The sequence below is a fragment of the Trichomonas vaginalis genome, chromosome VI, assembly GCF_026262505.1.
Source record: "Trichomonas vaginalis G3 chromosome VI, whole genome shotgun sequence".
Taxonomy (NCBI): Eukaryota; Parabasalia; order Trichomonadida; family Trichomonadidae; genus Trichomonas; species Trichomonas vaginalis.
In genome coordinates this window covers 1995160-2008031 of record NC_067208.1, presented here as the reverse complement: position 1 = coordinate 2008031, position 12872 = coordinate 1995160, and the positions used below count along the sequence as shown (strand labels likewise).

Below are 12872 nucleotides of genomic sequence, written 5' to 3'. Positions count from 1 at the left end.
TTGGTTCCAACAAACCTTTCTCGAAAAGAATGTTTACAGCTCTGACAATGTTGCACTTACTTTTACCAAAGAATGGGTTTGTAAGACTTTCGTTCAACATGAAGTGGTTGTGGACAATTACAATCTTCAACCATGGTAAGTCTTTGTCAACAACATAGTCGTCATGTGAAGAACCTTTAGCTGTAGGTATGTTGACTCGGATATTGACATTTGCCAACGGTGCAATTTTTGCCAATTGACCTCTGAGAATGTACCTTGTCTTCACGCATGACTCAAGATACTTCATCTTCTCATCTGTAACAAGACCAGAGTTCCTGAGACATGTAAGAATACAAGGTTCATTGACAATTGTTTCAATTGAATTGTAAATTCCATACCTTGTCAAGTCAATGTCAGACTTATTTATGAACGGGAAGTATCCAGCATGTTGTCTGACTGCTTGAGGGTTAGGTTGGTACCATTCGAACTTGACACTTGCAATTCCTTCAATTGCATTCAAAATGTCTGAGTCGGAGTCAACCATTTGTTCTCTCTTTGTAGTCTTGAAAGCGTCAAGAAGTTTTGCGGCTGTTTGTTCATTGCCATGTGCATAGTAAATGTGACCATCCAAATCTGTTATGGTCAATCTGAGATTGTGTCCTTTCTTATTTCCGTCTTGAATTGCAGCAAGTACTCCCATGAAGCCTTCTTTGTTCTTTCCTTCGTCAAAGTTTACTGTAAAGGTTCGACCAGATGTAATTTGACTTCTAACTTCACGATACTTTTCATATGCATATCTTGTTCTTTCCATGGGAGCATGTGCGTCTTCACCTTTTCCTTTTTTCCTTCTCAAAGGATGCAATTGTTCGTCATGTTTCCAGTAGAATCTGGCAAAGCCGTCGTGTCCTTCAACTTGAGGTTCACTAACATCGAAAGGCATGTCCATAAGACGTTCTTCTTCTAACCTCTCTAGTCTGTTTGGATAATTGGCACGTGCTGTTTCCAAATCCATTTCGTAGCGAAGACCAGACAATTTGTCATAGACTTTTATGGGTCTTCCCTTCCTATATTTAAAATTCTTCGAAACTCTCCAACCATATCTTTGTAACTCTGCTTTTATTCTAGCAGACTTTTTATCCATTCTATATGGGGGCATTTTTATAAAAATAAAAAAATATGTTTTTTTTCTTTACTTTACATAACCGCCTGCTGCCATAAGTCTTTGACGCCAACCCATACCAGCTAATGAAGGTTGACTTGGTTTAGTTTGGAAACTAAACTTTGGTTTTGGTTTATCTTCAGTTTTTGGTTTTTCTTCTTCTATCGGTTTTTCGTCACTTTTCGGTTCCTCTGACTTTACTTCACTTGCAGGAACAGTTGTGTCGTCAACATCTTCATAAATATCATATGCCATTTGTTTTTGTTTTCCTTTCAACTTTTTGTGTTTGTTGTAAAGTTTAGAATATTTCGACTCTAAGTCAATGAGATGTTCTATAATGAACTGTTGGTCAGTGAAGTAAACTTTTCCATCTGTTGTCTCGAAAGCTCCTTCAGACTTCAATATTTTATTTGTGAGAGTCTGTTTCTTTTTTGAGATACTAGCCGTTCCATTTCTATGAAAAGTGACTTTATAGTTAGGGTTTGTATTTCCAGACCTGGCACTTTCTATTATTGAATTTTTCTCTTCATCTGTAAGTTCTTTGACAGGTTTTGACAATGGTTCTGAACTTTTTGTTTGTGGTGTCAAATCTACCGTTTCAACTTCTTCGGTCATTTCATCTCAGTAAAAAATTTTAGTTTGGTTTGTTTTCAACTGGTTGTTGTTGTGGAGGTGGGATGGTTCCTTTAATAATATCATTCAGTTTCACATGCTGAGCCTGACTATATGGTATCGGTTTAAATGCTGGAAGCCGACAAATCCATCTTGAACTCATTTGTCTCAATGCTGCATTGTTCATTTCATCTCAATAAAAAACTTTACATTCCCCACGTTTGAGGCGGTTGAGGTTGGTTATTGTTTACCCACTGTTGTACATGGTTATATCCTCTGTTAAAGAATCTTTCACCTTGGTCCATATAGTGTCCTGCTTGGTTATAGTAGTCATTTGCTTTGTTATAATAGTTTCCTGCTTGTCTTCCTACATTGTCCATCCATCCTTGAACTTTTCCTCTTGTTTCAGGATTTGGAATAAGATTTGTTGCATCTCGTGCTACATCCCAACCTTTCTGTACAGTTTGTATAATAGGTTGTGCTTTCTCTTTCAGTATACCTAATGTACTCAAAATCTTCCTTCCAACTCCAAATACACCTCTGGCTATTGTTCCCACTGCGGGTAAAAATCTGGATGCAACTCCTGCTAATGCGCCAAATAAACCCATTTCTTATAGGGTAAAAAATGACGAATCCGAACAAGGACTCCTATGTTTCTAAAGCGACAAAGAAAGCACTCATGATAAAAATCTTTAGTTCAACACCAAATGCTTGGTTTATGGATATCTTGGAAAACATTCCGAGGTATAGAGAAGATGGACCACCATACTGGTTAATATTTGTTGGTCAAAACACAAGATACTGTGAAGCCATACCATTACAGTCCAAAGCTATTTTAGATATCTTAGCAGCTTTGACAATATTCGTTGACAAATACCATCCAACAAAACTGACATCTGACTGTGAAAGTTCTTTCAAATCAGATGATATTAAAAACTATCTGCGTTCAAAAAATGTAAACCAATATTTCATTGTCGACCAAAACCATTCTGTTCTTGGTGTCATTGACGGATGTATAAAAATGTTAAGAGACTTAAACCAACCACAAGGTGGTGAAGCAAATGAAATGTCATATGACGACAAGTATAGACACTTCTCCATGGCAAAGATGAGACAAGTTTTAAATATTTACAATAACCGTAAACAAAAAGGTTTGGGAAACCACTCCCCCGAAGAAATGAAAAACAACCCTGACTTAGAGAAAGACTATATATTTAATAATTTAGTCAAAAGAGACAAACAAGAAAGAATGCCGGGCTTCAAACTTCAGAAAGGTGACAAAGTAAAAATAGAAATACCTAAACGCGACCCATATGAAAATACTATTGACTATGACAACAATGGGAACCCGACAGGTACTCACATTCGTGTTCGTAAAAATAGAAGAAAGTATACAAGAGAATATTATGAAGTTTTAGGCAAACATGGCAAAATGTACAGACTGCAAGCAGAAGATAAAACTACTATTGTCAGACCTCGTTTCAAACTTGTCAAAGTTCAAGGTGGTATACTTTCAAAGACAGTTCCTAACCAATATAAGACAACTCCTGACGAATATGCTAAAGAAGTTGAAAATGACGACTAAGCATTTCTATACCATGCGTAAACTGTCATGTAAGGTGGCATGTATTCTTTACTTTGTCCCGTTGTTTGCGTATATCCTGAAACGAAATGTGTATGGTTTCCTTCTCCCTGCGTGTCATCCCAGTAACAATTTATAGCAAACTTAACGTCGTCTTTAACATCATATCCTTTACCTTTTGTCATTCCTGACCAATCCCAATATCTATGCTTATGCCAACCTGCTTGAGATGTACTTAAATCTATGTAATGACTGTGTGCAGGTAAATTTTCACCTGAAATCGTTTTACTTCCACCTGTTTCCTTTGAAGAGTTTGCACAATACAAAAACCTGTCGACTATTTGTTCCCATGCACCAACACCAAACATTACTTGAGGACCTCTTGCATCCATAGATGTATAAATAGAACCTACTGGGTTCATTAAATCAAACATATGAGATATTATAGGATTGTCTCTTTTGAACTTAAAATATAGTGCAACTATTTCAGGTTTCTTCTGGTTTGTGTCAGAATATTTTTTATAATATAATCTTATGTTTTCAGGGTAGGTAAAGTCTTGACTATAATATTTATTTCTGTCATCTGTATAATAATATACTATTCTCGTTTTTTCTATTGCATTATATCTTTTATATCTATAATAATCTAAATATAATGTTAGCTTTTGTTCATCTACATGTGGTGTTCTGTCGTCATCTCCATAGTCATAATAATGTGGTGCTGGAGCTGGGTCAGGCAATGTTATATCTGCCATTTCATAAACTCTTAAATATTTCTTTTGTTCGTCTCCATATAAGTTTAAGTAGCAGCTGTTGTCTAATGGAACTTTAACTTGTGTACCATCATTCTTTTTATAGCTTACATACATTTCATTGTTATTTTTCGGAATGAGTTTATGCCGTGTACCATTTTTTAAGGACTGTACCAACTGCCATCTAAAATATTTATTTTCTTCATTGACAGAAAAGTCACCAACAATAGTTTCAATATTTTTGTTCCTATCAAACTTTGGTATATTTCATTGACATATGTTTTATCTGCTTTATTTTCAAGGCTAACGTTTAAGTTTGTAATATCAGATATAGAATGTGTATGTCCAACGTCACTTTTCCTGTTTAAGGTTTCTTGTAAGTTTGTAATATCAGATATAGAATGTGTATGTCCAACGTCACTTTTCCTGTTTAAGGTTTCTTGTAAGTTTGTAATATCAGATATAGAATGTGTATGTCCAACGTCACTTTTCCTGTTTAAGGTTTCTTGTAAGTTTGTAATATCAGATATAGAATGTGTATGTCCAACGTCACTTTTCCTGTTTAAGGTTTCTTGTAAGTTTGTAATATCAGATATAGAATGTGTATGTCCAACGTCACTTTTCCTGTTTAAGGTTTCTTGTAAGTTTGTAATATCAGATATAGAATGTGTATGTCCAACGTCACTTTTCCTGTTTAAGGTTTCTTGTAAGTTTGTAATATCAGATATAGAATGTGTATGAGTCTTATTTGCTTTTGTCTCTAATGTTTCCTTAAGACTTGGTATTTGGTTAATATAATGTATATGAGTCTTTTTAGAATATTCGTTTTCAGCTCTTGTCACTTCACTTGACATTTTATTGTCAACATATGTTTTGTCTGCTAGTTCAGGATGAGTATGTTCTTTTGTTGCATAAGCTTTGTTAGCTCTTTCTTCTTCTTTTGCTATTGCATCGTCTACATATTCTTTGTCAGCTTTGTTGTCAACATCTGCTTTCAAAAGAAGTTCATTTATAGGTTTCTCGTTTAAAGTTCCTTTTGTTGGATTTATACAGACAGTATTGTTCTTCTTGTCTTGAAACAGAAACTCATCTGTCATTGGGTTTATTGTCAGTTTTAAGTTTCCTTCTTTCAATGACTCAGATATCTTAGAATAGTTTGAAAAGTTTGTTGTGTTCTTATTTAGAGCTTGCATAATGAGTTGTCGGTTGTGTTGTATTTCTCTCATAGACACTGTTTCATTTGACATTTTTATTATAGATAAAATATGCTTCCAATAGAAAAAGAAAATTCTAGAGTTGCTATAACTAAACCATTAGATGAGCTTTTTACTAATGTCGGTCAAAAGTTTGAGACAGATACCGTAAAGCATGAAGGCTATCGTTTTGACTACCCATTAAGATGGTTAAGAAGTTAGTATACATATCATGTGTACGGAGGCACTGCGAGCCTCCTTACCCATTATATGTGAATTTGACACTTTACAAAACTGTTAACGTATATTTTACAACACAAACACAAACACCAACTTAACCTTAAATATTTATAAAGCCGCCAACCACTTCACCTCACTAACGTTTTCACAAACGACTTCACTACTGTAAAAAATAAACGTTCTCACTTACAAAAGTATTGCAACTCTTCCCATTGCTGTGCTTCACACAATAGTTCATATTCTTCAGTATCGCTGCTGTCGCTCCAATCGTCAGAGTCAAAGTCACTGTCAAAATAAATGTTAGTAAGTTTTGACAAAGCTAATGAAACACGTTTACCGTTTGTATCGTATGCTTGTATAAACTTTCCATTCTTCATTCCTTCATAAACGCTCAAACTAACTTTACCCTTTCTCCCTCGTATCTGATAGAATGTATTTTCACGAGGAACGAAGAACAAATTCTTGAACTCATGACCGTTGTAGTTTGTTATCTCAATAGTTTTCGTCATTTATATAAAAATAAAATAAAAATAATTTTAAAAATAAAATAAAAAATAAATGATATCACCACTCCCACACGTATGAAAACATAGCACAAAAATAAATTTAGGTGAAGTGGTGAAATCTCACCTCTTTTTTCACCCGGTTTTTCACCCACAATAAAATTTATTCCTCACAGTCGTCTGCTTTCTCCAACTCTTCTAACTTCTTCTTAAGTTCAGCAATGTTGTCCTCATGAAGTTTAATCTTCCTTAATATACCTTCTCTATCTAATGGTTGCTTTATCTTTCTAAACTGAACTCTACCATCCTTCATAGTATGAATGTAAAAACCTTCTGGAATAGTTCCTGATTTAATGTATTCTACCAAAAACTTTTGTTTCATTGCTTCAGTGACTTTATTTGTCATTTCAATCAAATAAAAATTTTAATATTAAATAAAAATAACGTTATTTTTTCAGTAAGGAAACGCAGGAGTTTTACGATTTATTTGAGGAGTAGGTTCTAGTTTAAATGTTGAAGTCGGTTTAGGAGTTGACTTTTGAACAGGGGTTTGTACTTCCATAGGTTCAGGAGTCATTGAAGGTTTTGATTGTGAAGGCGTTGGTTTTGACGTTGGTTTTGGCGAAGGTGTTGGAGTTTGTTTAACTTCAGCTACTTCAGTATTATTTACAACATTTGCTTTATTTCTTTTCAACATCATAACTGCTCCTGCTGTAGCTAGCAAACCTAGTGGGAGACCATATTTTATATAAGGACTTGACCAAATGCTATTTTTGACAGGAGCTGGTGGAACACCTAACCTTGGTGAGACTGCTCTTTGCCATTGTGCAGCTCGTAAGAAATATTCAATAGGTGCTCCATAATCGTTTGGTAAAGTTTGTTTCACAGATGGTGAAGGTTCACGAGAGCTTGATGAAGAACTCATTTATAAGCTTTAAAAATAAACGTTCATCCTTTATTCCTCACTGTCGTCCGTAGCTAAGTTATAGTCATCTAATCTTATTATGGGGATGCCATTAGCACGCACCTGAATGGCAAAGCAACAATCCCTCATAAATCCAATAAGTGGCTTTGGTACATTTTCAGTTGCTAGTTCAATAGGTCCTTTAACAGACAATTTGTATGTTATTGGAGCAGTAGATGTTTGACCTTGCTGGAAGCAAAAGTCCACTTCTGTTGGAAAACCACATAAGAAATGTGTGTTGTCATAGCTATCCCATTTATGTTCCACACTACCATCATCCACCAATGACCTCATAACATCTTCATTAAATCTATCATATCATTGTTTGTATTGCAGGCGTTCGCAACCATTTCATAAAATACAGGTCCATATGATTTTTCGGGTTCTGCAGGCATATTTCCATAAGCTCCCATGGAAAGCTGAAGATATTTAAACTTAGGGTTCTCAAAATTAACATAATAGTTGTCTTTCTTTCTAAATAGCCCAAATACTTTTAACATTAATAGGCGTATAAGCTGCTGTAAATGTTGCACTTGAACTATCTGTATTCTTTGAGAATGAACCGTCCATAGGAATCCAATCCATAACTTTAACAGGAAAACATAAAGCCTCGTTTGTATAATGTTCTACAAGTTTGTATAAATGTTAGGGTCTAAAGAGAATGACTTTGGATGAATGAAACATTCATTAAAATCCATCTTTGTTCGAAATAGTTGCTGGGTTACAGTTGTAATAGTAACTGTTCCACTAGCTTCTACTGCCTTCGTTATCATAGTGAATGGTTCATTCCATGGAACAAATTTATTTGTCGGTGGATTTGAATCTGAAGCAAATGCAACTTTAAGAGTTGGATTGAAAGCAATGATATCATTTACAGATATAGATGTGCATTGTAAGGCGTCGCTACTGAACTTTACTTTAAGCTGAATGTTTCCTGCAAAAGCTGGAATAAATCGAATAGCTTTAATGGAAGGAATCTTCTAACAGGAATTCTTAAACGAAGCTTAAAATCAAATGATTTCCTGCTGTAATTGGACACTAACAATTTGTCCTGTTCTGCATGTTCCGAATGACTCCATACATCTTCATGTCGAGTCTTTGAGAAAACATCTACTTTCTTTATTTGTTCGGTAGTTTGTGAGTTTGAAGTTATATATGCTTCTTCTCTTGCGTTGTCTTGAGAATATACGATACGACCATTTGCAAGGATTTGATATCCAGCAACTGCATAGAAAGCGTCATCGAAACCAATCCAAAATCCTGGTGGGTTTGTTTTATTGGAACCTGAACCAATTTCTTTATCTACAATAAATTGACCTTCCATTTTATACGTAATGAATGTATTGTAAAGGTCCAACATATTTTCACCAGGAGGTGAGAGATTGAATGTTACCCATGTGTTATCTTTAGCAGTTCCAGGTTGTGATGGAATCTTTGCGTCAGAATATTTTCTATTAGTGTCACCAATTTGAACTGCATTGTCTATGATATCGAAATATGAGCGAATCTGATGAATATGCTCTGCTGGAGTAAATTTGTTTAACTGTTTGTTCTGCATGTATTTACTTCAGATAAAAATATCTATTTACTTCATTATTCCCACTCTTCTTCTTGGCATTCGTGGTGGAAGTTGTTTCTTGACATTTTCAATGAACTGTACATTCTCTTTTGTCTCAACTTCTTTCACTGGCGGGTCAGGATTCTTTGACTCGGTTTGTTTTTCAATGAAATTCACGAACTTTGCAATAAGCTCTTGGTTCGTTATTGAAAGTACATCTGGCTTCTTTTCTTCTGGTTCTATTGGTGGCTCAGTTTGAACAGAAGGTTTTATATGGGCTTCGCCCTCGGTGCCATGCACCTTAATGTTGTCGCTTTCTGCATTCGCTAATGGAACCTTTCTTTTTCTTACGTATATTTTACCATCTTTACTCTGACTTACGTAATAGAAAGGATGTTGTATTCCTCTTGCGTCATTTAATATAATAGACTCTCGCTCTGATTTTGACAAGCTCATTTTACATCGGTTAAAGTTTTAATTTTGTTTTTTATCTGCAGTCAAATGACTCAGACAAGCCCTACGGACAAGACCCAAGGGGTCATAGATGTTGAAGCATTGAAGAAAGAAATTCGTGAGCAAATTTTATCCGAACTGAAGGAACAAAAGCCAGAGAGACCAAAGAGAAAACTTAGTGAAAAACAACTTGCTGCATTAGCTGCTGGAAGACAAAAGAACCCACGTTTGCTGGCGAAGAAAGCTAGAGAAGAAGCAAAAGCAAAGGAAGAACAAAAAGCTAAAGAAGCTGAAGCAAAGAAAGAGTAAATGGTTTATTTTTATCCGAATTAAATGTATAGACAAATACCTTTAACTGTTGCGTTCAGTAGTGAAAACCCTGACGTCAAAATAAAGGGGAACAGAGTAACGTTTAAGTTTCCAACAGACTGGATTGTGAACATAAATGAAGAGAAGTACATTGGCATAACATCTATGTATATAACACGTGCTTTCAGAAAGGTTGACTTTATACTTCAAGTCGAGATAGAAAATGACGAACAGTCTTTAAGCGCCCAAAACATTCACATATACAAATACTTTAAAGACGATACAACATTGCAACAATGTATGATTTCATTTAATGGGATGTTCGAGAAAAAGTTCAACATTGAAGTACAAACTTTACAGCCTTTACGTGAGTTTCTTGCACAACTGAAAGAAGAAGGTAGTCAGCCACAACTTATAGACTTTCATTATGAATTTAATGAAAATGAAGATGGAACACATGACTGTCAGTTTGTTATATATTCACCATTCAATGAAGTAGCTAAAGAGAAAGAAAATCCATTACGTATAAGATTTCAAATCTCTGAACCAAGTGATGATTTCAAGAATGTTTTCAATTATGATGCAATGCTTCCGAGGAAAAATGATTTTTCCGAAATTAGATTTCCAGGCATTTGGGATAGAAAGCAAGCTATATTATATTCAAACTTAAGTAAGGGAGTTGAAAATGAGTTCATTGGTCATACAAGAACTTCACCACTTCCTAACCCTAAATACTATAAATTAACTGGCTTCAATCGTGAGTTTTGGATAGACATGTTCTCCACTCATGACCATAACTGCCCAGTGTTCTTACCTCCAGACCATAAGGACTGTCTCTACATTGAAGCACAATTCTTAAACTCTACCATCGCAGTATTGTAAATGACCACATGGGTTTCGCCCTTGCCGCTAGTTTTATTTTTATCACGAATGACCTCATTGCTGACAAAAATAAATGACCTCAGAACTTAAGCTTTCTTATGAATGAAGTCTTAGTCTGAATAGAAAAGTTAAACTTTTCAGCAAAGCAAGGACTAGAAGACTTACATAAGTCAAATCCAATCTCTTGACCGTCATAAAGTGCTTTATATAACTTCATAACACTGAACTCAGAGTCTTTGTCAAATTTTCCTTGCGGAACCATTAAACCTTTATCTTCATCATAGAAACACTGAACAGAGTCAGGAAACATTTCATTAGCGGTTAAAGCAATAACATCTTGCTTCACGCCTTTCATTCTGCAGTGAAATGCAACTTCATTTAAATCATTCGTGAGTAAGTCTATGTAAGTCTTCTTTCCACAAAATGTTGACTTGTATGCTAAACTTTGTTTATCTTTTGTGATTTCTGCAAAGTCGCTATGAAATTGACCAAGGTTTTTACCAATGAGAACTCTTCCATAACGTTTCTCAAACTCTTCAGCTAAACGAGGGATACATTCATTGTAGAGATGCATACTGTCTGTATCGCTATAAAAGATGTCCATTCCTAAGTCCTCAGCAGTACAGAATACTTCACACATTATTCTCTTAGACATAGACAGAATGTTAACACCAAGTGGACAGAAGTTAAAGTGTCTGCAAATACTTTTCGTTAGCTTGAAAATAGTTTTATCTGAACCATCCAAACCTTCGAACTTCACTATATGGTTGTAGTTTCTGATGGCATATCTTATAGCATCTTTGTCATTTACTATGGTTATTTTTGACTCAATAGGAGATAGAATAGTTTTGCCATAAATACTGTTCAGAATGAGCTTTATATTTTCTTGCAAAGGATTTCCTTCTTTCTTATACTTTAACCTTAACTCAAACAACTTCTTTACTTCATCTCTTATTCTAATATCTCTGTTTCCATCGTAATAGTATCCTTGCAACACTTCACATTTGACACCTTGATATTTTATGAGGTCTTGTAATGTTATATGGTCAACATACATTAAACAGCAAGTGTTTGAACTTCTGGGAACGTTAAATTCTGGATTTAGTTCAGGGTCACAAACTATTAAAGGAAAGTGTCTATGTATTCCAATCTCTGTTATCTTAATGAGAACAAAGAAGCCAGACATAAACTTTTCACCAATGGGTTCCTTTTGGTCGTCATCGAATAAATGTCTCATGAGATACTCTGTGCTTAACATTTCTTTCTTCATAACCTTTGGAATACCTTCTAAAGTATAAAGTCTTGCTATAGCGGATGGATATAATGAAACAGCGTCGAAATCAGCAATGAGTTTCTTTTCGCTCTTTTGTTTCATGTTATCTGACAGCATACATCTTCCACCTTGAATACAGCGTGAAATAAATTCTCTTGGTTTATTTGAGAGGTCATATAAATTTCCATTCGGGAAGTACACTCTGTTCTCAAATAATTTGTTAGCAATTGAACAAATGCTAACGTAATCATAAACGTTTAAATCAAATTCTTTTAATATGTCATTGCGGAACTTAACAAAACCTTCTCTTAAAATTCTTACATCTTGTTTGCAATAAAATGTGCTATACTTTTCTAAGTCGAAGTGGTTTGCATCTATTCTGCAACCTTTGATGGAATCTATGTTTTTCATGAACGTATCAATATCTTTTACAAACTTACACGCTTCAGAAATGACACTAGTTCTGTTGTCATTTGCTAACAAAACACTGCTGTAGTAGTTGTATGGAAATACTTCTTTCGGTCCTGTTTGTAAGTTAAACATAGCAGGAAATAGTTTAAGCTTCTTATTTATAACACTGTAAGAGTCTTTTATAATAATTGCCCTTCCTTTATATAAGCCAGTTATTTGCATTGTTCGTGAACCTTTAATGATGGGAGTTCCTTTCACTTCTGTCATGTGTCTTAAGATGAAGTTTATATCATAACTGAGGTTATGGAAATATATTAAACTCTTGTCAGGAAGTCGTTCCAAAAATTCTGTTGCACAGTTCTGACCCCAAATGCTTTCACTCACTGAACCATCTTCACTGTCATAACAGATGTTAAAAGCTTTATGAAAGCCGTCTGTGCTACACTCAAAGTCAGCAAAGAAAACGTGCTCAGGAATGAACTTGCACTTATTTTTATATACTTCTTTTGACTCGGCTTTCTTCTTCAGTTGTACACAATACTTTGGAGCATATGTCAAATCTTTAAATGGTGCAAGGTTCTGTTTATATAAGTCAGTCGTATATGTGAAAAGTTCTCCATAAGAAATAGGTTCGAAATATTTGCACTCCCACAATGTTTTCATAACATCCCATAACGGTGTTGTTCTATCATAACGAACAATATATTTGTTCTCTCTCTTTGTATAAATCTTCATCTGTTTCTCAATGTTCATTCCACCACACTCCTTCAAGATTTCTATATAGTTGCGAATGAAATATGTTGTCATTGGTAATCTTTCATTTAGCATGTAGTGGTCTTCAACAAGAAGTAAGTCAATAGTTCGAATAGTTTCACATTTTTTTGGTATGTATCTCTTTATTTCATTATGTCTTGAGTCATTGAAATAACCAACGGTAACATTAAATGCTATACCTGTTGCGTCAGAAATTTCTTGTACTTTACTTTGAGGAAAGTCTCTAAC

At 34.8% G+C, this 12872-nt stretch overlaps 14 protein-coding genes across 14 annotated transcripts, besides 2 other annotated features; 2 read left to right on the top strand and 12 right to left on the bottom strand.

Moving 5' to 3' along the window:
• Positions 1-4896: part of a mobile genetic element that runs on past the window's edge.
• TVAGG3_0789980 (uncharacterized protein) lies at positions 116-991 on the bottom strand (the record flags this gene model as incomplete). The annotated part of the gene is made up of 1 exon (XM_051246840.1): positions 116-991. A coding segment is annotated over one exon (876 nt), but the record flags the coding sequence as incomplete, so codon positions are not given.
• TVAGG3_0789970 (uncharacterized protein) lies at positions 1237-1753 on the bottom strand (the record flags this gene model as incomplete). The annotated part of the gene is made up of 1 exon (XM_051246839.1): positions 1237-1753. A coding segment is annotated over one exon (517 nt), but the record flags the coding sequence as incomplete, so codon positions are not given.
• TVAGG3_0789960 (uncharacterized protein) lies at positions 1773-1937 on the bottom strand (the record flags this gene model as incomplete). Its single annotated transcript, XM_001286943.2, has 1 exon — positions 1773-1937. The coding sequence occupies one exon, from the start codon at positions 1935-1937 to the stop codon at positions 1773-1775; it is 165 nt and encodes a 54-aa protein (XP_001286944.2).
• Positions 1957-2358, bottom strand: TVAGG3_0789950 (uncharacterized protein; the record flags this gene model as incomplete). Its single annotated transcript, XM_051246838.1, has 1 exon — positions 1957-2358. One exon carries the CDS (start codon positions 2356-2358, stop codon positions 1957-1959), a length of 402 nt encoding a protein of 133 aa, XP_051082313.1.
• TVAGG3_0789940 (phage tail repeat-like family) lies at positions 3756-4201 on the bottom strand (the record flags this gene model as incomplete). Its single annotated transcript, XM_051246837.1, has 1 exon — positions 3756-4201. A coding segment is annotated over one exon (446 nt), but the record flags the coding sequence as incomplete, so codon positions are not given.
• Positions 4897-5493: 597 nt separating the features above from the next.
• Positions 5494-12872: part of a mobile genetic element that runs on past the window's edge.
• TVAGG3_0789920 (uncharacterized protein) lies at positions 5700-6026 on the bottom strand (the record flags this gene model as incomplete). The annotated part of the gene is made up of 1 exon (XM_051246836.1): positions 5700-6026. One exon carries the CDS (start codon positions 6024-6026, stop codon positions 5700-5702), a length of 327 nt encoding a protein of 108 aa, XP_051082311.1.
• Positions 6184-6426, bottom strand: TVAGG3_0789910 (uncharacterized protein; the record flags this gene model as incomplete). The annotated part of the gene is made up of 1 exon (XM_051246835.1): positions 6184-6426. One exon carries the CDS (start codon positions 6424-6426, stop codon positions 6184-6186), a length of 243 nt encoding a protein of 80 aa, XP_051082310.1.
• On the bottom strand, positions 6475-6945 carry TVAGG3_0789900 (repellent protein 1 family; the record flags this gene model as incomplete). Its single annotated transcript, XM_051246834.1, has 1 exon — positions 6475-6945. One exon carries the CDS (start codon positions 6943-6945, stop codon positions 6475-6477), a length of 471 nt encoding a protein of 156 aa, XP_051082309.1.
• On the bottom strand, positions 6976-7278 carry TVAGG3_0789890 (uncharacterized protein; the record flags this gene model as incomplete). Its single annotated transcript, XM_051246833.1, has 1 exon — positions 6976-7278. The coding sequence occupies one exon, from the start codon at positions 7276-7278 to the stop codon at positions 6976-6978; it is 303 nt and encodes a 100-aa protein (XP_051082308.1).
• TVAGG3_0789880 (uncharacterized protein) lies at positions 8570-8998 on the bottom strand (the record flags this gene model as incomplete). The annotated part of the gene is made up of 1 exon (XM_051246832.1): positions 8570-8998. One exon carries the CDS (start codon positions 8996-8998, stop codon positions 8570-8572), a length of 429 nt encoding a protein of 142 aa, XP_051082307.1.
• On the top strand, positions 9044-9304 carry TVAGG3_0789870 (uncharacterized protein; the record flags this gene model as incomplete). Its single annotated transcript, XM_051246831.1, has 1 exon — positions 9044-9304. One exon carries the CDS (start codon positions 9044-9046, stop codon positions 9302-9304), a length of 261 nt encoding a protein of 86 aa, XP_051082306.1.
• Positions 9329-10186, top strand: TVAGG3_0789860 (uncharacterized protein; the record flags this gene model as incomplete). Its single annotated transcript, XM_051246830.1, has 1 exon — positions 9329-10186. The coding sequence occupies one exon, from the start codon at positions 9329-9331 to the stop codon at positions 10184-10186; it is 858 nt and encodes a 285-aa protein (XP_051082305.1).
• TVAGG3_0789850 (organellar and viral DNA polymerase type B) lies at positions 10266-10841 on the bottom strand (the record flags this gene model as incomplete). The annotated part of the gene is made up of 1 exon (XM_051246829.1): positions 10266-10841. One exon carries the CDS (start codon positions 10839-10841, stop codon positions 10266-10268), a length of 576 nt encoding a protein of 191 aa, XP_051082304.1.
• On the bottom strand, positions 10970-12533 carry TVAGG3_0789840 (organellar and viral DNA polymerase type B; the record flags this gene model as incomplete). Its single annotated transcript, XM_051246828.1, has 1 exon — positions 10970-12533. A coding segment is annotated over one exon (1564 nt), but the record flags the coding sequence as incomplete, so codon positions are not given.